The sequence below is a fragment of the Gouania willdenowi genome, chromosome 6 (genome assembly GCF_900634775.1).
Source record: "Gouania willdenowi chromosome 6, fGouWil2.1, whole genome shotgun sequence".
Lineage (NCBI taxonomy): Eukaryota > Metazoa > Chordata > Actinopteri > Blenniiformes > Gobiesocidae > Gouania > Gouania willdenowi.
In genome coordinates this window covers 48,401,485-48,429,039 of record NC_041049.1, presented here as the reverse complement: position 1 = coordinate 48,429,039, position 27,555 = coordinate 48,401,485, and the positions used below count along the sequence as shown (strand labels likewise).

Genomic DNA, 27,555 nt, shown 5'->3' with positions numbered 1-27,555 from the left:
AAAACAGTCTGCCCTGTATTTACGTCAGATATTTGTTTGGACCAGCAAAGGGCGCTGGTAACCCAGTGGTCAGTTGGCATGCAGAAATTCTGTGCAGTGAAGAAGAGATGCTATGCTAGCAGACAGAGCTAATAGAAAAACATGACTTTTACAGATATTCACGTAATATTACAGATATTCTTTCGGTGCTAAAGGGGTAAGGAATCATTTATGAACATGTTTAAGAGTAGAAGGCGGCCAAAAAGAAAATAGTAGCAGATTCTGCCCGCCGCCTCAGCATTTGGACAAGAGAAGGATAAATATATAGCGCCCTCTGCTGTTTAAAAAAGTACTGCGATTCAATTTTCAGAAAATCGATATCAACCGTGATACCTATGAATCGATTTTTAACTGCCTTACAATTAATCGTTACATCCCTATTCACATGTGATGCTGACTTCAGCTTTGTTGGCAGTTTGTTCTACTTTTTTGCAGCATAACAACTAAAAACTCAAATCATTTGTTCAAGTGAATGTATAGATATCTAGCATTATTGTAAAAGTCTTCCCTTTGCTGTGTCTCCACCTCTGCTTATATCTGTGTGGTTTGGCAGTACCTGCTGGGTTCTGTCACTGCACCATGATGAGTGACACAGAGGTAGTCAGATGAGGAACCCAGATAACCCCGTCAACACTATCTCAGTGCTCTTAAACAGCAAACACAACCTGGGGCAACAGCAGGGAGACAGACGTCAAAAACCCTGCAAAGGAAACTTTTCTGGGCTGCATACTTATTCTAAAGTCATGGCTGACATTTGGTACTTTGGAAGCTTCAAGTATCTTAAATGAGGATGTGATTTATAGTCAGATTAAGTCTGACAGGTTAAGAGCCTGCTCTAATTTGTCAATATAGAGCAATTTGGGTCAGACATTTTAAAAATGAAGTGTAAAAAAACCCCCAAACCAATGAACTGCTACTTTGGTAATGCCCAATTTCCCTTTTTTTCCATGGAGTTTCTGAGGTGTTAAGAGTACTGATATATCCGACTCAAGTAGAAGTACTGTTACCTGATTGAAATTGTACTCAAGTACAAGTAAGTCATACATAAAATACTCAAGTACAAGTAAAAAGTAGCTCAATTAAATAGTACTCAAAGTAAAAGTATGTAGTTACTTTAACCCCCCATATTTATTATCTTGCCACAGTTCCCTTGCATACAGTAAACATCTCATGTATGAACTTAAAAAGGAAGAGACCAAATGTCCCACAATTGGAACTTAATTTATTTCCCACAAAGGCATCTGTATAAAGTAAAAGGTTTGTCAAAATGTACAATTTTTAAAAAAAATAAAATAACACCAATGAATTCAATTAGTATAACTAAATTTATGAACTCTACAACTGAGAAAATAACCACCAGAGTGAATGTGTGAGTGGTTGTTTGTGTCTCTGTTGCCCTGCATTGGCCTGGCGCCCTGTCCAGGGTGTACCCCCACCTAACGCCCAGTGTGAGCCGGAGATAGGCACCAGCAGACCCCCGCGACCCTGAAAAACAGGAACAAGCTAGTCTAAAATTGGATGGATGGATAGTTCCACAAAGTCCGTGATAATTTTAGAACAAAAATGTGTAATTCAGTCACTAACGGTGTGGTGTAGAAATGTAACTAATTACTTTTCTTCTTTTAAAACGTACTTAGGTACAAGTGAAATTACTGATTTAGAAATATACTCAAAAAAGTACAAGCACCTATAGTAGCAACCAGTGACATGCCGTGACCACTAGGGTTGGGTAGGCAAGGCGTTGCAAATCGAGACCATCAATGACAATTTCATATGTTTCTGCTGGCAAGTGTTAATTCAATTTGATTCAACTTTATTTGTACAGTGCAATTTACAACAAAGTCATCTCAATGTGCTTATCAAATTATACAATTCATAATAAGAAGGAAAAAACCCAGCATAAACAATTATTTAATATAGCCTCCATACTCTCCCAACAAGATACAGTATATCTCATGACACAGCAGCGCATCCGTTTTTTGTGTTGGAAACACAAAAGCACAGAGAAAAGTTCAACAACAACAACTCGGAACAACCTCAGTGAGGCGCATCCGCAAAGCGAATCCTTCCTTTCACTGTGAAAAATACAAACAATGTTCTGACCTTACCTTTGCTGAAGGTCTGGTAGCTCAGGTGTTGGTCTCCCATGTTTTAAAAGTTGTCGTTTTTCCTCAAAAAAAAATTCATTATCATCTCTAGCGCTGTCATCCTGCCTGTAGCGTTATCCCGCCCACTAGCTAGAGAACGTAGCAGCAGCGGTCACTTGATATCAATTCAGTAATGCACTGTGAACTTACGTATAGCATTTAGCATAGCGCGGTTACGTTCAAAGGCAGCGTAGAGGGCTGCCTTTTTACGTAAAGGGTTTTCATCTTGGGGAACTGACTGCACATGCACAAACACGTAAAAACTCGCTATGGGAACAGAGGCAGAGTAGCAACGTGCTTTTGGGAGTGGGTGTGGCCTCCTCCTGCCTTACAGCGGAGTGAGACTGTACAGCTGTTCCAGGAAATAGCGCTGTTTAGTCATTTGTGCTATGAAATGCACAAAATGTGGACACTTTCAAACTTATAGGTACTGTAGGCTATCGGAAATGGAAAAATAAATAATTTATAATTATATTATAATTAAAACAAATAATCAAAATATCAATTCACCCTTGGGTAGACACTGCCTCCCCTGACGGCACGTCACTGGTAGCAACTCAATTACAGTAACGTAACCTCTGCTCAATGTCTTTAATAGAATCATTTAAGTACCTTTGGTTTGCAGGGCGTTTTGAGAGGTATAGCACTCGTTAAATAGGAATCCTCAAGTAACGACAGACGAGCTGCATATTGCACCTGCTCAGTGCCAAATGACTAGGTTTTTTACAATATTGTATCACTTTACTTTCCCTTAATTGCATGCATAAACATATGTCACTGTGTTTGAGCTCTTGCTTTATTGCAAACATCTTTTTGTTCTAGGTAATTTGCTAACGCACAGAAAAATGTGAATTAAGTGAAGCCGTTTGCCACCGGCTGCAGTGACTCCTTCCATCTGTTTCTATGAGTGATGGGAGAATGCTGAGGGACAAATTCATGTCTAAGAGTGTTTGTCCGTGTGTCTAAGTGTGTGGAGGCTTATGTTTAATCAGACGTGCCTTTAGGGTATTGATGTGCATCTTTTGAGCTGTGAAAATTGATGGGAGAAGACAGATTGATTGGCAGCATTCCGTTCCTGTGTCTAATTTATTCAACATTGCTGGTGATTAGAGAGCGTGGTGGTGAGGGAAGATCAGGTTGATCAGAGGGAACAAGAAGCAGGGGAGTGTGGAACCTGGGTGGAGAGTGATGGACATGTAGGATGTATTGGCAGGTGATGAGAATAGATAATCATATATAAGCTTTAACTCCTACTCACACACAGAAACACACAAAGCTAAAGCACTCACTGAGCAGAAAACGAGTATCTGACGTGATTCCTCTGACTTTCCTCCACTCGTACATGTGTTTACCTCCTCTAGCAACTTTTGCATGCCTTTTTAAATCCTTGCTGGATTATAGAGATCTGCTTATTAGAAAACGATCCTGACCAGTATTTAAAGAAACATGCCGGGAGAGGCTCACGGCAACCTCCTCTGCCACAAAGCTTTGAGTTCACGCAGACCTCTGTGGAGTCCGTTCCTTCTGAATAAATGGTAAATGGACTTGATTTATATAGCGCTTTTCGCCCACACTGAAGTAGTCTCAAAGCACTTTACAATACCAGCTCATTCACCCATTCACACTCACATCCACACACCAATGGGACTGAGCTGCTGATCAGAAGACGATCCCTCCAACACCTGAGCCACGGTCACGCATTGTATGTTTGGGCTGTTATGCTAACGCTGCGATGTGGACCGGAATATCCGCCACTGCACTCTGCCGATGGAACATGAACGCGCATTGACTGCAGTCGAGCAGCCAATAGTAATGCCCGAAACAGCTCATGGAGCCCTCTGTGGAAAGATCTCTGATTGGCTGAAAATGCTCTTGTATTCAAGAGAAGGAGCAGCTATCCAGTGTCCTCAGTACACTTTGAATTACAATATGATCAAAGGTTATTATGGATTATGGACCAAACAAAGCAAAAAACAAAAAAAACTTACACACTGCAGCTAATGGTTTGTTACTAGTTGCAGATATTGTGCACATAACTGTGATTGTGTATTCTCCAAGATTCCTTTTTTTTGTTATTAGACTTTCTTGTTATTAACTCGTTCAGTGCCAGCCATTTTCAAAGTTTCTACCCCCTCAGTGCCAGCTATTTTAGAGCATTTTGACTGATATTTAAAGATCCACAGAATATTTTATTTATTTACTATGACAATCTGAAGTCTAAAATCTGATTCTGAAAGATTAGACTCTCTGCTTTCATCAGAAAAGAATATTTTGTTTCCAGCTTGTTTTGTTCTTCCGTAATCAGCAGTTGAATAGAGGCAAGTTTCACACAAATTGCCAGTTTGTGACAAAAAGCTGGTTTGGTTGGTTGGATGGTTTGCTTACTGTATTTTGCTCATCCTCCAAGTCTCTCCCCCGTCATTCTCCACACATGCAACTTCCTCCTTCTCCCAGACATGCCGAGTGTCACCGTTTGCCCTGTTCTTTGATCATTTTCTCTTACCATCACAACACTCAATAGTCCACTTAGTTCCACACATGCTCTGGTCGAGTGTGAGCTGTTGAGAACTTCAGCATCAACTCTCGTAGTGCCATTTTTTGTCTCATAAACTCCTTTCCTCTTCCTCTGAGCTCTGCCCATCATGGGTGATCTCTCATCCAAAGGCGCGCTGCTGCCATCTACATGGCACCAGTTGGTCACTACATTATTGTACAAGTTAGATATTCACCAGAGAGCTTCGCGTCACACTGTCTCCTAGCAACCCCTATAGACGTGAATGGCACTCAATTAGTTAAATACATTTAATAGATTTTTGGACTTCTTAAATATTTGCATTCCAGCGTGTAAATATCAAGACATCCTACAGATGAGTCTCCACCCATCCAAACTGAATTGGGTAAAGAAAGCTTTTAAAGGAATACTGAACCCAAATAACAAAGAAAGCTCAACTGTAGACATGTAAAAATTATATGTACATGGTAGCGAGAGTCTGCATGTTGAATCTGAAGGGGAAAACAATGCCTTACTCTTATTCTATCAAAGTTCTTGCTATTTCTATGTTGGTCGGTGCCGTCATATATATTGCTCCAATTTTAATTCCTTTGTTAATTCTGCAATGGACGGGACCTTTCTGTGTTTTATTGCGTAAGATAAGCATGTATCAAAGATGGTTGGATGAAAGAACAGCATGAGGCAATAGAAGGGGCTTCAGCTTATCCCTGCCTCAGTGGGTTATGAGGCAGAACAGTGTGAACATAATTAGTCTTTCTTCTAATATATGCACATTTTTACCACTCAGTGCAGTCTAATCTCTTAAGATTCTGCATAAACCACTTAAATGTGTAGTATCAATACTTTGATTAAAAACAGTTTTTACCAAAGTTAGCTTAAATCATTTTATTTAAATGTTTGAGTAGAATATTTAGCATGTTTATTCAGTGCAATGATTTAAAATCTAACATCTTACGGACTGAGCTACTGCCTCCTCTACTTCCAAGTTTCCCAAGAGGCATTTCTAACCTACAACAACAAAAACCAGAAGCACACTGACTGGCTAAATATCTCCATTGATTCACCACCTTTGAAAGTTCTGAAAGTACTTTAAGTGAGAAATGACAAAGTACAATATCAACATGTGGTCATTTGATCCATAAAACTTGTGGAAACATGTTTAATGTCGACATTTCAGAGATTTTTGGAGACCCGCCATTGTGCTACCAACAAAACATCTGGTTAACTTCAAAACCAGAGCCCTATTTATAAAGCATTCAAAATATTAATAAAAGACCAGTGTAAATGCTTTTGTTTTGAAAAGGGTATGTTTGATTTTTAGTTTGAAGCTTGTCCCAGGACGATTTTACGTTCTACTCGCATTGCATCATGACGGGGTTGAGTATGACTAGCGTGGCCACAGTGCATACTTCAAAAATGTCCCAATATAATAAACATCTGGGTATTTCTTACATATTCAATCTTTTCATACTATCTAACGCACTACATATTAATTTTGATGTTGTACTTTTATGAGTAATACATTTGCAATTTCGAACAAAGCCATAGATTGGAGAATGACGCTTTGAGGGCAGAGCCAGTGTGGAGTAATGGACTGTACAAGGAAACGATGGAGAGAAAGAGTCGAGGGTGGGAAAAACAGAGAAATAAATGAAGGAGGGGTGGGGGATGAGAGAAAGAGGATTTATTGAGGCTGGGGGGAAGAGCAGTATGATAGCTCTCTGATGGATTACAGAAAGGCTTGGGAAATGGAGTGCAGAGAGGTGACATCACAAGGGGAGAAGAGAAAAGTTTTCTGGCTCTCTTTGGGAAAAGCTCTAAACACTAGTATCATTAACGCATTTAAAAGAAGTGGACCAGCTGAAAATAGTGCTTTATTTAAAGGCCACCTGTGGGTATTAACAGAGGGAGAAAAGGAGGTGAGAGAGAGACATCGGGATGGGTGACAGTAAGATAGCGTTAATGAGAAACTGAGTCAGACAAAGCAAAGCGATACTGGAAATGTAAAAGCAGGAAATTGCTGTGCCTCGTGGGCAGATAGAAGAGAATTTCATCAAGGCAAAAAAAAGCAAAAAGAAAGTTGTTTACTGAGCTAACACATGTTAAAGCCGCAGGTTTGCTCACTGCAAATCAAGCTGGTGATATTGGGTTTGTCGTGTGTCAAACTATTTGTCATAGAGACGTGTTTAACTGCTCTCAGAGGGTTCCTCATACACTTTGTCTTTATCTAAACATTCACGCCATACAATTATGCGGTCATTCAAACCAAGATGACTTCAAGCAGCGAAGATTTTCTCAAAAAACAATTTCAATCTCAAGAAGTCTCCTCTCATGTCGCCCCACTCAGTCAAATTATATTGTTTGTGTCTATCCATTCAGTCCAATGATGGGAAACTGGGAACAAAGACTCCAATTAGTCTGGCTATTATAACCTTGTTTCTGTCCTCTATTCATCCTCAGCCACTCGCGACCATAAGCTTCTCTTTCTCTGTCTCTCTTTTGCCTTTGACTTTTGTTCCTCTAAGCAACATTCACTTTAATGTCTATTTCCCTCTAGAAATGTTTCATTCTTCCTTGTTTCTACAGTAAACATTTTCTCTTACTCTCTGTGTCTCTTTAATCCACAACCAGCCTCATCATCTATCAGTTATACTCAGAGACCTATGCTTTGAATCAATGGAAAGGATAAAATACTTGGAAAGTGGAGCTGTAATCATTGTTTACCCAGCTCTTTTCTTTGTTGAATGTGACATTTTTTTCTTCCTTTTCTGTTTTCTCTTTGCGTCTGTGTTTGTTTGGTCTTATTCTGGCATCATATGATAAGATGAAGCCGCCTGTCGATCCATCACTCTTAAAGTTCAGTTCTCTTTGAATGTTCTATATATAATTTAATAATTCCCAAAAGTGTTGACAGACTAAAAACAGACCTATCTATAAATATATTAGACCCGAGTGTGCTCAGAATGCTTAAGATACTAAATATTTTTAACAGTTGTCTGTCAATGAATCTCTGCACTTATAATGTCTTACTAAGGTCAGTTTTCCTTAAGTTGATGATTAAATTACAGTATTTGATTTTTCAAGTGCAGCCAATCATTCACTTCTGACTTAATGGTTGAACTGAAAGAGCAAACTTGAAAGAAGAAGCTTAAAATGTCCCTTATGCACATGGCAAAACTTGACCAGTGCTCACCCTGTTCTTATCCTTTGTTTTCATCTTGGTCAGCATACAAAACTCTCACAGAAACAAATCTGACAGATTGCAGTTAATACTTAAACAGTAAACGTAAACATCCGATAGTGAACTCAAATACACCTCACGGTGATACTTGGACACGTCATCAGTGATGAACCCGGGGTCATTGGGTGTTTCGGGTCTTTAATCATCAGACATCCTCGTCTTTGCGACCCAGCCGGATGTGATCAGACCCCAGCCTGTGTCCAAGTGGCACACCACGGATCCCCTTACGGATCCACAGCCACCTGGAGGAATTTTCTGTGGCCTCAAGGATGTTCTTGGTGGCTTTTCTCAACTGCTGTCCTCTAATGTTTAGGATGTGAGAAAACTTGCTGGAGTGAGTGACCTGCAAAACCCCTGCATCCGATTTCGATTGGTTCACAGCGGGCTCTCTAGCCATTGCTCCGGCACTCTGTGGTGAGCTCACAATATTTGGCCCTCTTTCGCTCATTGGCTTTGTCAATCCGGTCCTCCCAAGGGACCTTCAGCTCCAGTAGCACCACTTGCTTGGTTGAATCAGATGTTAACACCATATCTGGGCGGAGTGAAGTAGTAACAATATTTGCCGGGAACTTGAGTTTCCTTCCCAGGTCAACTTGGAGCTGCCAGTCACGAGCGGTAGCGAGGAGCTCTCCTAAGGAGCTCGGCTGATGTTTTGCTTTCTGTCCTGCTCTAATGAAGGTGATTGATTGCTTCGTGGCAACCTGGGACTTGCTGTTTTGTATCGCTATGCAGATGGAATCAGCCAGGGATTTTAAAACTTGGTCATGGCGCCAGCGATACCGTCCCTCCCCTAGAGCCTTTGGGCAACAGCTCAGGATGTGCTCCAAGGTGCCCCTCCTCTGGCACAGTTTGCACTCCGGAGTGTCAGCTAGGCCCCAGGTGTGCAGATTGGCCGGGCTTGGGAGGACGCCGTTTACAGACTGAATGAGAAATTTTGTTCGCAGAGGTTCAGCTCTCCAGAGCTCTGCCCAGGTGAGTTTGCGAGATCCTGCATGCTCCTACCTTGTCCACATCTCTTGCTTGGACATGCTGACCATCTTGCTGTAACGTTCTTCCTCGAGCTCTGCACGGATCTCGTCTTGGACTATTTGGCGCTTCTCCTTGCCACGAGCCCTGTCGTAGCATGGCTATGGAAAGCTACCAAGGCCTGCCCTCCCCATTGCCACGGTACCCACCAAGGTCTTGCGCCTCAGCCATATCTCCGCTCTGCTTACGGCTTCTTGTGCCTGCCACTTCTTCCCGGTCTTAACAACTATTCCTGCCGAGGCAACCTTGACAATCCCTGTACATCATTACATAATTCTTCCGAGAGTCCACTGAGGGGGAGATGCAGCTTGGTTGTTTGGTCATAAAAGACAATGCTGCTCAAGGACCAAGGGAGCCCCAGCCATTTCCTTAAAAACTTGCTGATGGTCTGAATGTGAATGTGGGACTATATTTTGCGAGACTAGATATCCTGATGTTAAAACGTCATGTGATGTATCGTCAATAGTATGAGTGGTATCGCAAGAGGGTCAGACAATAAAAAATCCACACGATCTACTACTCGCCTGATTGTTATGGTGTGATTTTATTTCTTTTTGTCTTTTTCCTTCCCAAACTACATAGTATCATTATTGCGACCCCAAATATCATGTATCGCAGTAAATTATTGCAAATTTTATGATGTTTTTATGAGATTTGACAAAAATGTATCAACTTTTTTATTTATCTTTTTTTTAAAAAAGGTCACACTTTTTTACCCATTTTTTATTGTTGTCACGTCAGGCGGAGCAGAAATAGTTTGGGAACCGCTGGTTTATCACTTATACAGTGAAAACACTATTACTTAGATTATCAACCCCATACACAGACATCAGTTTGATGCAAGGCATTATATCTAATTTTTTGTCTCTTGTACCTTCCAATTATATGCAATTCCCAGCCTCCCCATTAAGTTGAACATTTACATTTGTTTTTTTTTGTTTGTTTGTTTTTATTTGAAAAGCCACAGAAGTTTGTCCTGGTGTGAAAACTGCAACACTCAACTGCAAGTTTTTTCTGTATTATTTTCTTTCCATTCGACCCAAAAACTGCATCAGTTAAAAAAAGCTCAGACAGAAAATTTCCATTTAAATGCTTTGGTGTTTTTACACTTCCCATTGTTTGGGTTCTGAGTGGGTTAGCATGTTGACAGCATTCCCACTATTAGTCAGATTCAGCACCACCCTCTGTTTATTTAGTGATTCATTCATTCTACAAATTATGTTTGTTTGGAGAGGGAAGTGACGCACAACTTAGGATAACCGAGGCTGCTGCATCAGAAAATAACAGGTTCAAGGGTCAGTGAGTAAGCAGTAGATGGTTCTTCATGTGTAATACAGAAGACACATCCTGGACATTTCATCAGTCCATCAGAGGAGATGGAACAGAAACACATGTTTTTATCAATCAATCAATCAATCAATCAATATTTTATTTGTATAGCGCCAAATCATAACCAATGGTATCTCAAGACACTTTACAGTAGAGAAGTCTTAAGGACGGACTCTTCATTTTATGGAAATACAAATATGCATATATACGTATATACACATACAGTACATATGTATCCCACACCCAACATGAATTCATCATGGCGGCAAGGAAAACCTTTTGTTAAGCAGCAGGAACCTTGTGTGGATCCCATTCCTATGATGAACAGCCATCCACGTTATGCTGTGTTGGGTGTGTGCAGAGGAAAAGGTGGAGACAGATTTGTTGAGACTCTGTAACTCCACACTGAGGATCCCACGGACCTGCAAGACAAAAGCCAGAAGGAGTACAGGAGCAAACACACAAGGGAAGAAGCAGACATAGAGGGAGTGTTCGAGAGAGGAATGGGACCGTCTCCGGTCCCTCTCTAACCTAAATGACCTCTCTCTTAACGCCCTCTCCAACCTCTCTCCAACCGAGCATGCCAGACCCCCCCACCGGCAGTCTATGCCTATTGCATCTTAACTATGAGCTATGAGCTGGTTCCTAACTAAAAGCTTTACCAAAGAGGAATGTTTTGAGCCTAACCTTAAAGGTAGAGACGGTGTCTGCCCCCCGAACCGTGGTTGGTAGATGGTTCCAGAGAAGTGGGGCCTGATAACTGAAAGCTCTTCCTCCTATACTACTTTTAGAGACAAATGGAACAACGAGTAGGCCAGCATTTTGAGAGCGTAGTGTTCTGGGGGGATTGTATGGCACTACAAGCTCCTTGAGATAGACTGGTGCCTGTCCATTTAGGGCTTTATAAGTGAGAAGAAGAATCTTGAATTCTATTCTATATTTTATGGGAAGCCAATGCAGAGAGGCTAATACAGGAGTAATGTGATCTCTTCTCCTAGTTTTAGTCAGTACACGTGCTGCAGCATTTTGAACCAGCTGAAGTGCCTTAAGCGACTTGCTCAGGCAGCCTGCTAAAAGAGAATTACAATAATCCAGTCGAGAGGTAAAAAAAGCATGGACTAGCTTTTCGGCGTCGCTCTGAGACAGGATAGATCTGATTTTAGCAATGTTACGGAGATGAAAGTTTGTTTTATGTGAGAGTTGAAGGATAAGTCCTGATTAAATAGAACCCCAAGGTTTCTAACAGTTGTGCTTCGTGCCAGAGTAATGCCATCTAGGGCAGTTAGGCTAGCATAGGTTTCTCTAAGGTGTCATGGGCCCAATACAATGACCTCAGTCTTGTCTGAGTTAAGAAGAAGAAAATTTTGGTCCATCCAGGCCCTAATGTCCTTTAGACAGGCCTCAAGTTTAGATAGCTGATTTGTCTCACCTGGCTTCATTGATACATACAGTTGGGTATCATCAGCATAGCAGTGAAAGTTAACAGAGTATTTTCTCATAACATTACCAAGGGGGATCATATAGATACAGAAGAGGATTGGACATAGCACAGAGCCCTGAGGAACCCCGTAGCTTACTTTAGTGTACACAGAAGACTTATTATTCACGTGTACGAACAGGTACCTATCAGATAGGTAGCACTTAAACCAGTTTAGGGCAGTCCCTGTGATTCCAAGTAATTCCTCTAATCTCTCTAGTAGAATATAGTGATCTATAGTGTCAAAAGCTGCACTAAGATCTAATGAAACCAGCACTGAGAGTCGTCCTTCATCTGAAGCCCAGAGTAGATCATTAGTTACTTTAACTAAAGCAGTCTCTGTGCTGTGTTGAGCTCTAAAATCTGGAAGTCCTCGAACAGGTTGTTGTTTTGAAGGAAGTCACAGAGCTGAGCCGCCACACCTTTCTCAAGAATCTTTGAAATAAAAGGAAGATTAGATATAGGCCTGTAGTTTGCTAAAGTGCTGGAATCAAAAGTAGGTTTTTTGAGAAGGGGTTTGATTACAGCTACTTTAAAGGACTGTGGCACGTTGCCTATTGATAGGGATATATTTATTGTCTCCAACAAAGATGGGCAGACCAGGGGAACAACTTCTTTAAACAGCTTAGTTGGGATCGGATCTGAAAGGCAGGTCGATGGTTTGGAGGATGAAATAATAGAGTTAAGTTCCTGAAGTCCTATATGTGTGAAACAGTTTAGGTTAAGCCTATTTACATTTAATGGTACAGCAGGCCCAGGTGAAGGCAGGGAGTGGCTAATTTTATCTCTGATCTTATGAGTTTTATCGTTAAAAAATGTCATAAAGTCCTCACAGCTGAGGGCTAGAGGAATCATGGGCTCAATAGAGCTCTGACTTTGTGTTAGCCTGGCGACAGTGCTGAAAAGGTACCTCGGATTATTTTTATTTTCTTCAATTAGTGAGGAGTAGTATGTAGATCGACTATGTCGTAAGGCTGTCATGTATTTACTATGGCTTTCTTGCCAGAGTATTCGTGACTCCTCTGTTTTATTGGAGCGCCACATTCTCTCTAATTTACAGGTTGTTTGTTTGAGTGTTTCAGAGCTAAACCACGGAGCTTTCCTCTGACGTTTAATAGTTTTTTCCCTCAATGGGGCAATTGAGTCCAAGGTGGATTTTAGTAGACTAGCAGAGCTATCGACAAGCAGATCCAGTTGAGAGGGGTTATAATTAATATCATAGTTATTTATTGGATGGTTTAAGGCAGCAGGAATGGCCTCTTTAAATTTAGCCACAGCACTATTGGACAGATTTCTACTCGTAACTATTTTATTGCACAGTGCGAGATCCTCTAGGATAATGTTAAAAGATATTAAAAAGTGATCTGATAGCAGAGGATTTTCAGGGTAGACTTTTAGTTCATTAATATCAAGGCCATATGTTAGAACAAGATCAAGAGTATGATTTAAATGATGAGTAGCTTCATTAATAGTTTGAAAAAAGCCAACTGAGTCTATTAGGGACATAAAGGCTGAGCTCAGGTTATCACTATCTTTGTCCACATGGATATTAAAATCTCCTACTATCAGTATTTTATCAGAACTGAGGACTAAGTTTGATATAAACTCAGAGAATTCTGATAGAAATTCAGAATAAGGGCCCGGAGGACGGTAAATTATCGCAAATAAGACTGGCTGGCAGGTTTTTGATTCGGTATGAGATAAATTTAGAACCAGGCTTTCAAAGGAATTGTAACTGGCCTTTGGTTTAGGATAGATTAGGAGAGAGGAATGATAAATAGCTGCTACACCACCTCCACGGCCTATGTCTCGTGGCATATGAGTATTTAAATGACTGGGAGGAGTGGCTTCATTTAAACTAACATATTCATCTTGATACAGCCATGTTTCAGTTAAACAGAATAAATCAAAGTTATTTTCTGAGATAAGGTCATTTACTAGTAGAGATTTGGATCTCAGTGATCTAATATTTAATAGAGCACATCTAATGGTTTTATGTTTTGGTGTTTCTATATTTGAGATTTTAATTTTTTTCAGATTTTTATAATTGATGGCTCTTTTAGTTGTTTTTTTTGTTAAAATCATTGTGAAATTTGGGTCGGGGGACAGACACCGTCTCCATAAAATAATATTCATCACGATCACATCAGTTGTCATGGCGATGAACACAGCTATCATAATAGCAATGAGAGGGAAACTGTCCTAAGGCAAGCGCAGAGGGATGTGGAGGAAGGACTCCACCTCTGTAACATGGTCTCATTCATGAGATGTCATAACAGTGACTGTGCCATGTTTTCTGATAGTAGAGATGCTCCCTCCAAAGTAGGGTGGATTCCATCTCTTCCTATCAGGTTCGGTTTTCCCCAGAAGGATCTCCAATTATCAATGAAGCCCACCTCGTTTTCTGGACATCACCTCGATAGCCAGCGGTTAAATGATGACATGCGGCTATACATATCATCACTGGTCAGATTTGGTAAGGAACCAGAGAAAATTACGGAGTCCGACAATGTTTTAGAATAAGCATAAACTGATTCAATGTTCACTTTGGTTGCTTCCGACGGACGACGTCGGGAGTCATTAGTGCCGACATGGTTTTAGACATGGCAAGGAAACTAATGTTCTCAAACATAATTTCTACACACCGAGGGGGTGGCTATAGCCATGAGGCAACCACATGAGAATAGAGAAAAAAAAATGGGGTAGAGACAACGATAAATTGGGGTAGAGCAGGCAACTGAAGACACGGGTCATGGTGGTAAATACTTCGTATCTAAAGCATGCAGCTGCGAGCTAAATTAGCATGATCTCATTTGTTTCAGTAATCCTTTGCTCTTTAACCACAGACTGTGTAAACATAACAGCCACGTGCATTTCTAAACAATGTCTTCATGAACAACGAACACGTACTGTGCATGCACAAGGCCACGATGTTCAAAGGAAAGTGTGTTTGATAATGATGTGTGAACGTGTGAGAGTTAATGATGTGTGGAGCACTGCCTGGGTGTCTCTCGTTCCCAAGCAGATGCTAGCCTATTATTCCAGACATGTTTTCATAAGTGCCAACCCATTCCACTTTGGGTGTTTCAATGGAGCGTGGAATAAAACACACACACGTAGACACAAATAGGTCCATAACTAAGACTAACCAGGGGTTTTGGGGGGGAGACGTTGAAGCCTGTACTTGTGGAAAGTGTTGATTTATACAGAACTGATTAAGTTTTCTTCTGAATCAAAAATGTATGCCTTGGCAGCGACTTGTTTCCTTACCCAATTACGCTAAGCCCTTGGGATTTTTCCTCAATTACCTTTAAGTGAAGATGTTTACCTTTCTCCACTTGAGTCTCAATAAACTCATTGAAGTGTTTTTTTTTCTCCCACTGCCCCAGTGCTGCTCACAGCTGTACTTTTAATAGTTTCGCCTTTTATTACTCAATATATTTTTGTAAGTGGGACAAAAAAGTGGTTCGAAGGTGGTGAAAGCTGACTTAGACAGACTTTTTTTGTGTCTTGGCAACATCAAGTATCTAACAATAGCGCTCTCTTTGTTCCCCCTCCAGTCTGATCTCATCCAGACGATACTACTTTGAGATCCTTCACAAGCAGGATGACAAAGGCTCAGATCATGTGGAGGTGGGGGTAAGTGTATCCATCCAAACATTGGAGTTTACTTTCACTGCTGCTCTGCTTCACTGTTGGCGTATCTGCTTGTTTCATGCTTACCTTTTGTACATTTTCTTCCATTAACTCTCACTGACAACCAGAGTTTCATCTCTTTCTCTGCCAAAGAAACCCTTTCATAGGAATTTGCTCTGTTTTTGTGTCTCTCACCTTATCCTCGGTCACTTTAATTTCCAATATCTCTACAAACTCTTCCTCAGTAGTAGTGTTCTGTACCTCGGCAAAGAGATGAGAAGGGCTTTTGTTATATTGCACTTTTGGACAAAAGCCCAGATGGCATGTATTGGCCAAGCCCTTGCATGGAACAATGCTGGAGTTACAATATTCTTTTGAAATACTGTTATGGTTGAAGATATTTTTACGTTTAACTAGTTATTCCAGCTTCTGGATCATTATCAACTTCGTCTAAGGGGTCTGAAGTGGATGGTGTATCAGTGTTGTTATTAAATTAAAGTAAAATGATAGCTACAGAGGCAAACAAGTCCCTGCCCCTTTGTAGCGGGGGAGTCGAGTTAGGACACACAGGCTGAACTGGTGAGATATGTTGCAATAAAAGCCACCAGGAAACAATTCTCTAATCCCTCTGTTGTTTGCTTTGCACTCACTGTGAAGGACAACAGAAGATGAGGAAAAGCTGGCTGGACATCACATGGAAACACCTAGCATTAGCATAATCACATCTGGTCGTGCGAACCATGTACTTTTTTAAATTTCTTTCATTCGTGTTGAATTTACCTTAATTTGGCTGTTATAGAAACAGGATTTATTGTGCAGCATGGATAATGAGCATATTGTTCATGGAAACTTGCAATTTTAATATAAAACTAAGGAATAATGTGTGATCTGCTGTACAAGTGTCCATTAAAACCACATTAAACACATTAGTTTTGCTCAAAGTACGCAAAGAATAAATAATTAGCAGCAATACACTTATTACTCTTTAGGTTTCATTTCTATTCGCAACCACAAATTGACAAAACAGAATAAACATGACAAAGGGCCCTTCAACTAAAATTATAAAATACATGTAAAACAGGACATTTCTTGGAAAGTTTATTGACATTTGTGTTTGAATCTGCACGGTGGAAAAGTTGTGCCAAAAGTCATGTGACGGATTTTGTATTTTGTGAAACATGCCGTATTTGTTTAAAAGGTAGATTTCTTATTTTGTTTAAAACAAAATGCATTAGTTTGTGAACGATGTTTAGTAATAGCCAGCCACACTGAATTTGTTTGTGAATCTTTGGGCACGAGTTAAACGTGTTTTGTGTGTTTTTAACGTTTTGGCATGGATTTATCTCTAAATGGAGGTGCCTGTTAAACTTAAACTGTGAGGAAACAGCCTCAAGTGTCTCCAAAAACCAGTTGAGGTTGAACATGTGTTTACACTCCAGGTAGAAGATGGACTCCATTAAAACTGAATGAAAGCTAGGACTCAGCAGTGAGTCCTAGCTGGGTCACATGGTTTATATCAGATTGGAGCACATATTAACACTTTAGACTAGTGTTTCTCAAATGGGGGTACATGATGGCAATACATGGTGTTCTAGAGAGAGAGAGAGGGAGGGAGAGAGAGCATTGTTTTGATGGTTCAATTAGCTTTACATTTAGCAACTTACTTTATCCTCTGATTGTGGAAACAAAGGTATTTTAATAAATGTATGGTTTGCCCATTACATTCTTGTGTTTTGTCTGTAAAAAGGACCTCACCTTACTGCAAAGATAATCTATAGGTGTACAAATAAAATAACCTGTACCTAAACCTGATATGATATTCAGTTATATAGTGTAGATATTTAAAGTGGCATGAGGGGCAGTAGGAGACTTGAAAATAGTCTTGCACACACTGTCGGTGTCTTTGCTATAAAATGATATCAGGCTTTGCTCAACATTGTCTGTGTTTTATATAAAAGGGCTTTCAGACTGTTTTAGCAGTTGGAGAGGATCAAGTGAAAGAAAATGTTCAGCCACAGATTATGAGCATAATGGATCAAGAAATTCATACAATATCTATATTTAGACTTTTTTATATTTGAGATTCCTCTGGTATATCCGTGTATTAAGAGTTATAGGAATTAAATTTCTTTCAGAAAGATGGTATTAGTCTTGAAATTAAATGATTGGGTTCTCAATGAGAAAAGATGGCTGAGAGAAAATCGAAATCACACAAAAATTACAAATGTATGTTGACGAAATAAAAGCCATTGTAAACGCCATCTCTATTTCAATGTATCTTTGCTTTTCCCTCCAAAATGACTTGCAAATTCACAGCATTTAAGTCAGGGAGCAAAACAAGCATGCGCGCAGCATCTTTGTTGCGTGTGCATTAAATCACCTGCCTGTGTTTGCAGGTGTGTGTGCTGCATGCTGTCCTAAGGCACCTGTGCAAAATTGTGGGATGTATTTCACACTGGTCCTCAACCAAAAACTCATAGCTGCCAACAAACACCCAATGCTCAGACATTCAGAGAAACCGCAGCACGTATTTTTTAAAGAGCAGATCCAAAGGATTCACTGAGCTCTCTCAGATGTTCTCTGTAAAACTGTGACTGTGTGATCGTAGCTCGAATGCACAATTGGTTATACAATTGTTTAGCAAGTTAAGTGCTTTCGAGGAAAATAGAGGAGTCACCAGAAGATAAAAGATCTCAGCTACCTTTGTGCATTAAAAGAAGAAGGATGAATCTTGTTCTTTCATGTGCTGCCCTCTTTCTGTTTCATTATGTGTACAAATTAGGCAGCATGGCCGCAGGAAGGGGAAAAAATAAACAGTGTCGGAGAGAAGAAGGTTTGAAATACACCATGCTTTCCCTTAGGCCATGGAAACATTTACTATTTTAATTTAGGAGCAGACAGCTTGTGAATAAGGAAGTTGCTATAGATTGCTTGAATAAATACATGTATTAAGAAACGTACAGTTTGTCTGAACTTTTCCACCCCTCATTCTACATGCTGTCTCTCTACCTCCCTGTTTGGCTTTCAATAGCTTCTGATTAACTTTTGGATTGATGACAAATTTTATAAATAGATTGCATGATACAGTAGGTAATTTAGTAAGCAGCAGTTTCATTAAGTTTCTTAATTACCATCTGCATCTTTGTCTGTGAAAGCCAAGACCTTTCCTGTAGCCTAATGGAAAACATCTCTTGCCAAAAAAGTGACAAAATGAAAAATAGGGTTGGCTGTTAAACAGTGTGATTGAGAAGAGGATAAGAAAGTCACTCCTAATTAGCAATGGCAACTTTATGAATGGGCAAGCGGTGGGAATAAAACCTCGGATTTTATTGCTCATGTTTTAGCACTCCTGCCAGGCAACGTCTCAATCTGCCCACCAATTAGTGCAGACGCCCATGTCTGCACACAGTCTCATACACTCAGTAAACCTTCCCGTCTCACAGGGTGGAGTCCCAGCCACAAACACATGCAGTGCATATAAAAAAAGGACAGACACTCTGCAAAAGACCAAGAGAAAAGGTCTTTGAGACAAAGATGATCTTTAGAAGTATTCCCATGTTCTAAAAATACAAATGATAAATAGTTATGGATGATGGGTGGAGATGTGTAAAGTGGAATGAGATTGGTAACAGTTTTCAACAAGAGCACTGACGGGCGGATTCACTGAGATCTGAAATAAAGGGTGGTAATTCAGTTGCTTCCATAAATCCTTTAGTGATACAGTTTCCTCACCTGCTGCGTGGAATTCACTAAGCTTGCAGCAATGATTAGTGCACGTGCAGAAATGGTGCAGATTGCCCCTATTTAAATGAGCGATTTGCTCGTTTAATGTGGAGATGTAAGTGCACACAAGCACACTGACATTTGAGGAAGTTAAGTTTGAGATGGACTTCTCTGTCTGCTGCACAAACATTTAATTATGTAGGAAACTAAATAAACAAATGGATGCTCCGTCAGGACCTGTAACTTTGATCAGTCAACAGATGAAAAATAGGCAGATTTGGACAGAAACCGTCCTCTTGATCTGTTGACGCCATTGATCTGAGTTAATGCAGCAAGTCTGTCAATCAGTCTGCATTATTTGAAGATGATCTACTGACCATAATCCAGCGCAGGTCTGAGCAGCGCTGTGTCACGCACACTCTCATATGTTACCATTATGCCATCAGTAATCACACCACTGCGTAAATTACACATCTGATCTGCTGATTCTGGCCTGACATCAACACGACACAAGACTTTGATGGTCAAAACATGGAGCGAAAGACACAGACTGGAGCAGTTAGTCCGAAGCTACATCGATCCATGTTCATATCCATATAGCCATCTCTGCGCACTCCAACCCTCTGCACTGCAGCCGCCGGGGCCGCACATCCAGTTTTTTCCCTCTTTCTCTCTGTCACACTCACACTCACAAACACACACACAACTGGAGCCTTTTTTTCATCGCTGTTGTTTTTTTCTGTCAAATGCGTGTGTTTGTACTGGCTAGCCAGTCGTAGTATTTTCTAGTACTGAAACAATCACCGCAAACAGTTCCAGATTTCATGAATCACATTGCTTCCCCTACATTATATTATTTGCATTTCCTCCTCCCATATTTTTGCTCCCCCTTGGAGAACCGCCTATTATGCATATTCATCAGAGGGAAATGTGTTAAATTGGTTGAGGGTGCATTGGGAAGCGCAGCAGCAGTGTACTCCTGATTCCCTGGGTTGTGTACTGCTTATTAGCACTTGGAGTGACTTTTACTCACGTTTCATCACCACTAAACCTTTAGTGAATCCGCCCCTGAGAGCGCAAACGTCTGCCAAGTGTCAAATATCCACTTTGTCAGATATTAGTATTGGACAACCCCTTTTTTTCTCAAAAAATCCAAATGCACAGTTCAGATCAGATTCAGGTGAAACTTGGTGGAGTAAGTGAGGACCCAACCCAACATAACTGAGTCAAATTTCATAAAGATTGGTCAATGACGAACAAAGATGTGATTTTTTTATTCTTTATACTAATCCAGAATCAGTATCTTGGATCATCCCCAAAACTTAACAAGTTCCTTATCCGATTTCCAATTTTTCCTAAAAATCAGTTTTTGAGTTATACTGTTGTTCATGTATAAACAAATAAATAGATAAAATAACGCCGGAAGAAACATAACGTCCTTAGTGGAGGTAACCATGAAATCTTCAATAGGGTTTGTATATTAGTTATGTATTCGTAGTCCAAGTTGTCAAGTGGCAACTTGGTTCATGGACAGATGGATGGATCAATGAATGGATGGAAGGACAGACTACTTCTGGCACTATTCCTTTTCATATGGGTTTAAACATTTGTAACATAGATGTTAATAGTTATCAACCTTGTAATTTCCCATTATGAAATGTTTGTGTTGCTTGTTTTTTTTCATTTTCAAAATTAGGTTTAAAAACCGGACAAATGTTTCAGATATTTCGTCATGAGCTTTCAGGTTGAATAAAACTCTCCAGTGCTTGTGTGATTAACGGCTGTAGCTTCGTCTTGGCGCAGATGGGGTTCTTTTGTTGATGCAAAGTCTGTGACATGTCAGTAATGGCTTTGGATATTAGAGTCATTTGTCTTTCTGAAACGCTGGGTCGAGAGACTCGGGGTAATGCCTAATCTAACATAGAAAATCAATTACCTTTTCTCTCTATCCATCTCCTTATCTCACTTGGAATACTTTTCTGTTGTCTTTCGGCGAGACATGATGTAAGCTGGAGTTTTCTCGTCTAAGATTTGTCCATACTTTAGGTTGTAGTGTGGTTTTTTCACATGTTTTTCTTGTTGCATTTGATCGCTCAGAGGTTCTGAAGTGGTATCAGCAAAATACCAGAATAATAGCAGAGTGGTTCCATGTCATCTTTGCTGCTGTGCTGGGATGATATTTGTTCAGTCTGTCAGGAGTTTCTCATTGATGCACTGCTGCCAGTCTTGGAGACTTTCTATTACGGCTTGTGTTGAAATTCACACTTGGTTTCTCCTCTTGCTGAAGCTGTCATAACTTACCATCACATCCCATCAGTGAAAAGAACCGCTTTCTTCAGCATTTCGTTTCTCGTGTTTTGTTTGTTTTCTATGGGGGAATATGTATGTGTAGTCATGTAGAGAAGTGGGTGCCAAACGCTACATTGAAAATTCGCTTTATCAACAAAATGTATTCCAAGAAAATATATAATAGCTCTGGGTTATCCACTCACAGTCCTTCATCAAATATAACCCTTTAGAAACCCCATTAAGAAAAAGCAATGACATTTCTCTTATGTCCTTGGGTAGGTAACAACCATAATAACTGTTGCTGCTGTTGTTGTTTTTTCCACAGATCCTGTCTTTTCTAAATAATCAATATCTAACAACTTCGGTAAATGTCACTTAATGGTGCAAAATTATAATACATAATGCAAACAGTGGAAAAAGTAAAACAAGAATTGTCATTTATCAACAGATCAATAAGAAAACTACCAATAAAATGCCATAAATGATTGGTTGTTTTCATTTCGAAGATGAAATTTTGAGCATTAAAATTCTTCATTAAATTGGGGAACATTTTGCATCATACAATAAAACATTGCTGAAAAAGCATTTGTGCTGTTGTACGATACAGAATGCAGTCAACGTGGGAAATACAATCTAATTGGATCCTAATGAGATCCTCCGACTCCGGAGCATAGTACAGGTTGGTTTGATGAACATTATGTTTAATCGTCTCATTGGTGAAGAGCATTTTGAAGTACTGAAAGGGTGGGTGTGTGTGTGTGTGTGTGTGTGTGTGTGTGTGTGTGTGTGTGTGTGTGTGTGTGTGTGTGTGTGTGTGTGTGTGTGTGTGTGTGTGTGTGTGTGTGTGTGTGTGTGTGTGTGTGTGTGTGTGTGTGTGTGTGTGTGTGTGTGTGTGTGTGTGTGTGTGTCTGTGAAGCCTCAGGCAGTTCAAATCTTAAACTTGGGCCCTGGAATTCCTCAATATCTCTATGGTTCTATTTTCTTCTCATGCTTTTGTTAATGCCTGAGGGCAGACTTCAGTTAGGGATGTCCTCTGGCTCATCAAAAACTACCATTTTAAAATGCTTCTTGGCTTTTTCTTCTATTTTTCAAGGTGGACTTTGAAGGAGCCTTTCTTTCAGCATGATTATGATTCATTAACACTTGATGTGTCGTATCAAAAGTAATAAATTAGCAAATTGGGCCAAGTGGGATTCCTTTATATCAAAAAGATAATTTCACTAACCTTTTTTCACTACAATTACCATGAAGCTGAAACAGACATTCCCTGCCCTCAAAAGAATAAAAAAAGTATGCCAGGAATACAGACTCAACTCACAGTCTGTAGAACAGGAACTAAAATGCAGAGATTACATTATGACTGAGTCATTGGAGTCTTATTGCGCAGAGGAAGGAGGGTGGATTTTGTCTTTAAATGTGTTCTTGTGTCCACCTTTATTCTTAATAGCGAAATCCAGGTGTAAAATGTACCTCCCACCACTGATATATATATTTATTTATTTTTTTCATAGGTCATAAAGTAAGAAATCCATAGAAAACCATATTGGATGTTTTAAAATGGTAAACTTTGTGTTTGAAAATGGCTTGTTTTAGTGCTGAGCAGCTTCCGTCTTTTCGAGGAGAGGAATTCCACAAGTGATTAACATCCAGGCTTTCTTTGGCTATAGACACGCTTTTGTTATTGATTTCGGCCAAAAAACTGTACATTGAAGTAAAACACAGGGCTACTTAAAGGCACACTGTGTAATGTTTGGCCACTAAGGGCGTTAGACCTGTAACTTATTGTGCGGCGGTGGCTGCTGCTCCTCCAGCCCATAGACTGTAGCCGCGGCGCGAACACAGCTCCACTTTGCACCCCAGCCCTTAGAGTCAATTCTTATCCCGAAGTTACTGATCTGACTTGCCGACTTCCCTTACTAAAGAATCCACATTTAACTGAACTATTGCGGTGATTAGTGCACCATTAACCCAAAACGAAACTTGCTGCTCTTTTTCCTGTAAACAGAGGCAACAGAAACAGACACAGCAATGGCGCGGGGTCGGGAAATGCCCGTATGTTGTGACGTCAAGAGGGAACTACTGTATATATATCCGAGCCTGCGGTCACGTGATTGCTGTAAAGTGAAACGTTCTCCAGCTTATATGACCTGGCCAAAGATGGTCCATCTCTCCAAACTTACATGGTCGGTATTTCTAGAGGGAAGCCCTGCTCGGAGCATTGATACTGTCAAGCACTGTATATTGGCCTGAGGAATCATTTAAAATAACTCATATGGATCAACTATTTAGGTCAAAAAGTCCTCGGTGTGCCTTTAATCATCTATTTTGATTACTGTATGAGACGACAAATGCTGCTTCACTATACAATTTTATATATATATATATATATATATATATATATATCATAGTAGCTGCATTCATATCAACACAAATTACTTTCATCTCCTCCTCACTTCTTTTCTAACCACAGAAATACTCAGATTCAGGCTTAATTCATTATTTCCCTATAGCAGCGGCACACTCGATCAAACAAGACAAGTACACGTCAGCTCATCCGATACAGCCATGCCACAATACAAGCGGAGTTTGGCTCCAACAAATGAAACTGCTTCCATCAAACACGAGGTAAAGGTGTTAATTGTGGATATGGAAATGGTTAAAACAGTTATTTACAACATTGCTGGGAGGTTGAGTTAATGCAAAGTAATCCAAATGCACAGCTTTTGTTAAAGCCACTCAGATGGCTGCTCTGAGATTTAATAAAGATTCAGACATGTTGAGGACAGATTTCTCACAGACCTACTTTAAATATTCCTTGATTGCTATATGTGTGACATCATTGGAAAGCTTTGAAACCACACCTTTAGAATCTGTGAATAACTGAAAATGTGTTCATGGTTTTCTCATGGCGCCTCACTTGTGAGTAGGATTGGGCATCGTTTGGATTTTACCGATTCTGATTTCGATTCCTGTTCTAGACGATTCTCGATTCCGATTCTTTGACTTGTGCAGGTCAACAGGTAACAGATTTCACAGGATCATTTTTTTATTTGAAAAAGCCTTTGAACAGATATTTTTTATTAATTCACTTAGTTGATACAGTTTAATTTGGTTGCTGTAATGTAACTAGGGTATTCAGTTAAAAAGGTCCCAACTATAACTGTAAAAGTGAAATAAAACTACAAACAAGTTGGTAGCAGTCTAAAAAACAAAGAGCTACAGGTAGATGGGAAACAAAATAAAACAAACTCAAACCCTGGAACAGTCATGTGACAAATCAATAGTTCTTGTTGAGAAATATTATTATTATGCTAGATACAGTGGAAACAGAAACAATAAAAATAGTTATATTGTGAACCTGTTTATATTGTAGGGAACATATTATATACATAAATGTAATTGGAGTATAAAGCCACAATTTTTTTTTTTAAAAAACAGACTAAAATAAGACCTTTTTACAGTTATTTGGGGCATTCTGCGCTTTCACGAATTGCAGGGATGACGCGCTGGTGACGACATAATCCAAGATGGCGGCGGCCCGGACTACATCTGACACTATTTAAAAGACATAGATATAATGAAAAGAATGGATGGACAGAGACATAAACATGCAGACTTTCACACGGACACACACAGACCTCGGTAAACGGAACAGGCTTCACCGGTCGTATTAGTTCCTATTTCTCTTCTGCTCCACGGTCCAAACTGAAATCGTGTGTTATTGTTGAGCTGCTGATTCAAAACTACAATCAAAATAAAGGTGAAAACAGTTCTTATGTGTGGTGTTCTGTTATAGTCATGAACATGCAGACTTTCACACGGACACAAACGGACCTCGGTAAACGGAACAGGCTTCATTGACTGGCTGGCACAAGGACCCGTAGGTGGAGTAAATGTGTCCGTGTATTGCATTCGCAGACTGTAACACCACCAGTTTATCATTTTGCCAGTTGTTAGAGCTACTGTCTTTACCAGTGAGCAACTATTTATTCCTGGTGATTGTTTTCCAGAGTTTTACTGGGCTTTTTACCGGTGATTCGCTCCTATCTCCCTTCCGCTCTCCCGGACCAAACTGAAACCGTAGCCATACACACACACACACACACACACGCCAGAGACACACACACACGCCAGAGACACAGACACGCCAGAGACACACGCACATGCCAGAGATATGCACACGCCAGAGACGAACCGGTTCCTATTTGGAACCGGTTCTCGATGCCCAACCCTACTTATGAGTGTGTGTTTGCTTGCTCTTCGGTGAGAGGCTATCAACTTTGTCAACATCTCTCTTTATTTGCTGGCCTGTCTCAACTAGATATTTTGTTTTCCTCTTTTGTTTACCTTTCCTCCTCTGATCCATCAGCTGGGCAAATGTGAGTAGGACATAGAAGAGGAGGGAATTTTTCCCTCCTCTTTTACTAAAAGCTTAAAAAGAAACCATTTCCCTCTGTGGAAAATATAAGTTTCCTACTGTGGTTTCATCGACTTAAAGAGTTTATTCCACCAAAAGAAAACATGCTGGATTGGGCGAGTACATTTCTACATTTCAACTTTGCAAAAAACTTTTATTTCCCTTGCTATGAAGCAAGCAATTGAATGAAGGGTAAACAACAAAGCCGCCTCTCTGAAGTAATATTCCCCTGGTCACAGAGCAATAGAAAGTAGCCCAGCCCTGTAGGAGGCATTAGAACCTACCTCCCTCTGTGTGTAGTTTTTGTGTGTCTATGTGTTTATTTGACAAAGAAAAAGTGGTGCTCTATTTGGCTTCAAGCCTCACACCATGAGTTCTATTAAATATCCACTTTTGGCCACCTGATTGAAAACAATACCAAAGTCTCAAATGTCAGTGGGTGGTTCAGAATTGATAAAATAACCCTGTCTGCTACCCGTGGTCTTTTTGCCCTGCAAAGGCTACGTTTTATTATTATCAGAGATGATTTTCTTTCGTCTCATTTCAAAGGGTGAAAAGGCCTCTGCGGCTTCCTTTTTGCCAAAGCTGTTTCACACAAATGACACCCCAATGCTCTTAGCTTCATACACCCTTTAAAAACATCATTTGATTTGTATTTATGTTTTTTTTTTCAAGTTTGGGAAAAGAAAGTCTCCATCGCTGACGAAATATTTCAGATATGTGATCTAAGAGCTCATAGAGAACAGCTGATGACCAACTATTTTGTCAGTCAGCTTGATAACAGTTGGCAACTTTTGTCACCGCAGGGGCCATTTGTTGTCATCTTGTGTACTTTTCATTCATCTTATGAGTTACATAGAGTCATGATTGATAAATAACTCTGATTTCCTATAATTAAACCAGATCAAGCTGATGATTTAATCATTCAGCATATTTAGGTGTAATAATCACAATAGTTACATTAGTCTAATGGGACCAGCTTTGTCGGTGGGTTAGCTTAGCATAGTTAGCTTTAGTTGAGTTTCTAGTTCATAATCGTTGCTACAGGTTCATCTCTGTCCCTATGTTTTTGGAACTTTGGGTGGATCTGACAGAGGAAATTGAATCGTTCCCTTGTTGGATGGTTGTCTGGTTTTAACCAAGTAGTGGTCCGTGTTGTATCACAGCATAGTAGCTTCAGGTACCTGAGACGAGCACCTCACACACAGACGGCGGTGTGTGAGGTGGGCGGTGGCGGTGCACGTCAGAGCTTCCGTAAACAACATTTCACTCCAGAGAATAATAAGTTGACAACCAACAGGGGCAGTTTTGGTTCGTGGAACACGCTTTTTTTGGGGCATTCTTAGTTAAATTGAGGGACAAATGACCCATGGCCCTTGCTAATTTCCGACATGAGAATTTATCGTTTATATCGTGGGATGACAAATTCTTACCGGTGAGAATGTTTTTGACGATAAATCATAAACGATAAAATATCGCACATTCCTAAACCAAAATATTCTCCTCAGTGATTTGGAGCTTTCTTTTCAGTCTCACTGAAATAATGACACAATAATGAGGCCTTCGGGTGCCTGCAGAGCGGTTTCCTGCTAACAACCTGCATGGTTTTACAGTGACCTTGTTTGTTGTTCTTCTGCATGAACACTTACGTGATCGTGTACACAACTGCATGAATGCATCTGGGTGATTGTGTTTCTGCATACATAGTGTATAAGTGAT

At 40.1% G+C, this 27,555-nt stretch overlaps 1 protein-coding gene across 2 annotated transcripts in view; it reads left to right on the top strand.

The window, feature by feature from the left end:
- b4galnt4a (beta-1,4-N-acetyl-galactosaminyl transferase 4a) overlaps positions 1-27,555 on the top strand; it is a 186,656-nt gene that overhangs the window by 142,755 nt on the left and 16,346 nt on the right. For both annotated transcript variants that reach the window (XM_028450362.1, XM_028450363.1), the window contains exon 8: positions 15,332-15,410. In XM_028450362.1, coding sequence (XP_028306163.1) covers positions 15,332-15,410 — 79 coding nt within the window. The remainder of the gene's footprint in view (positions 1-15,331; positions 15,411-27,555) is intronic.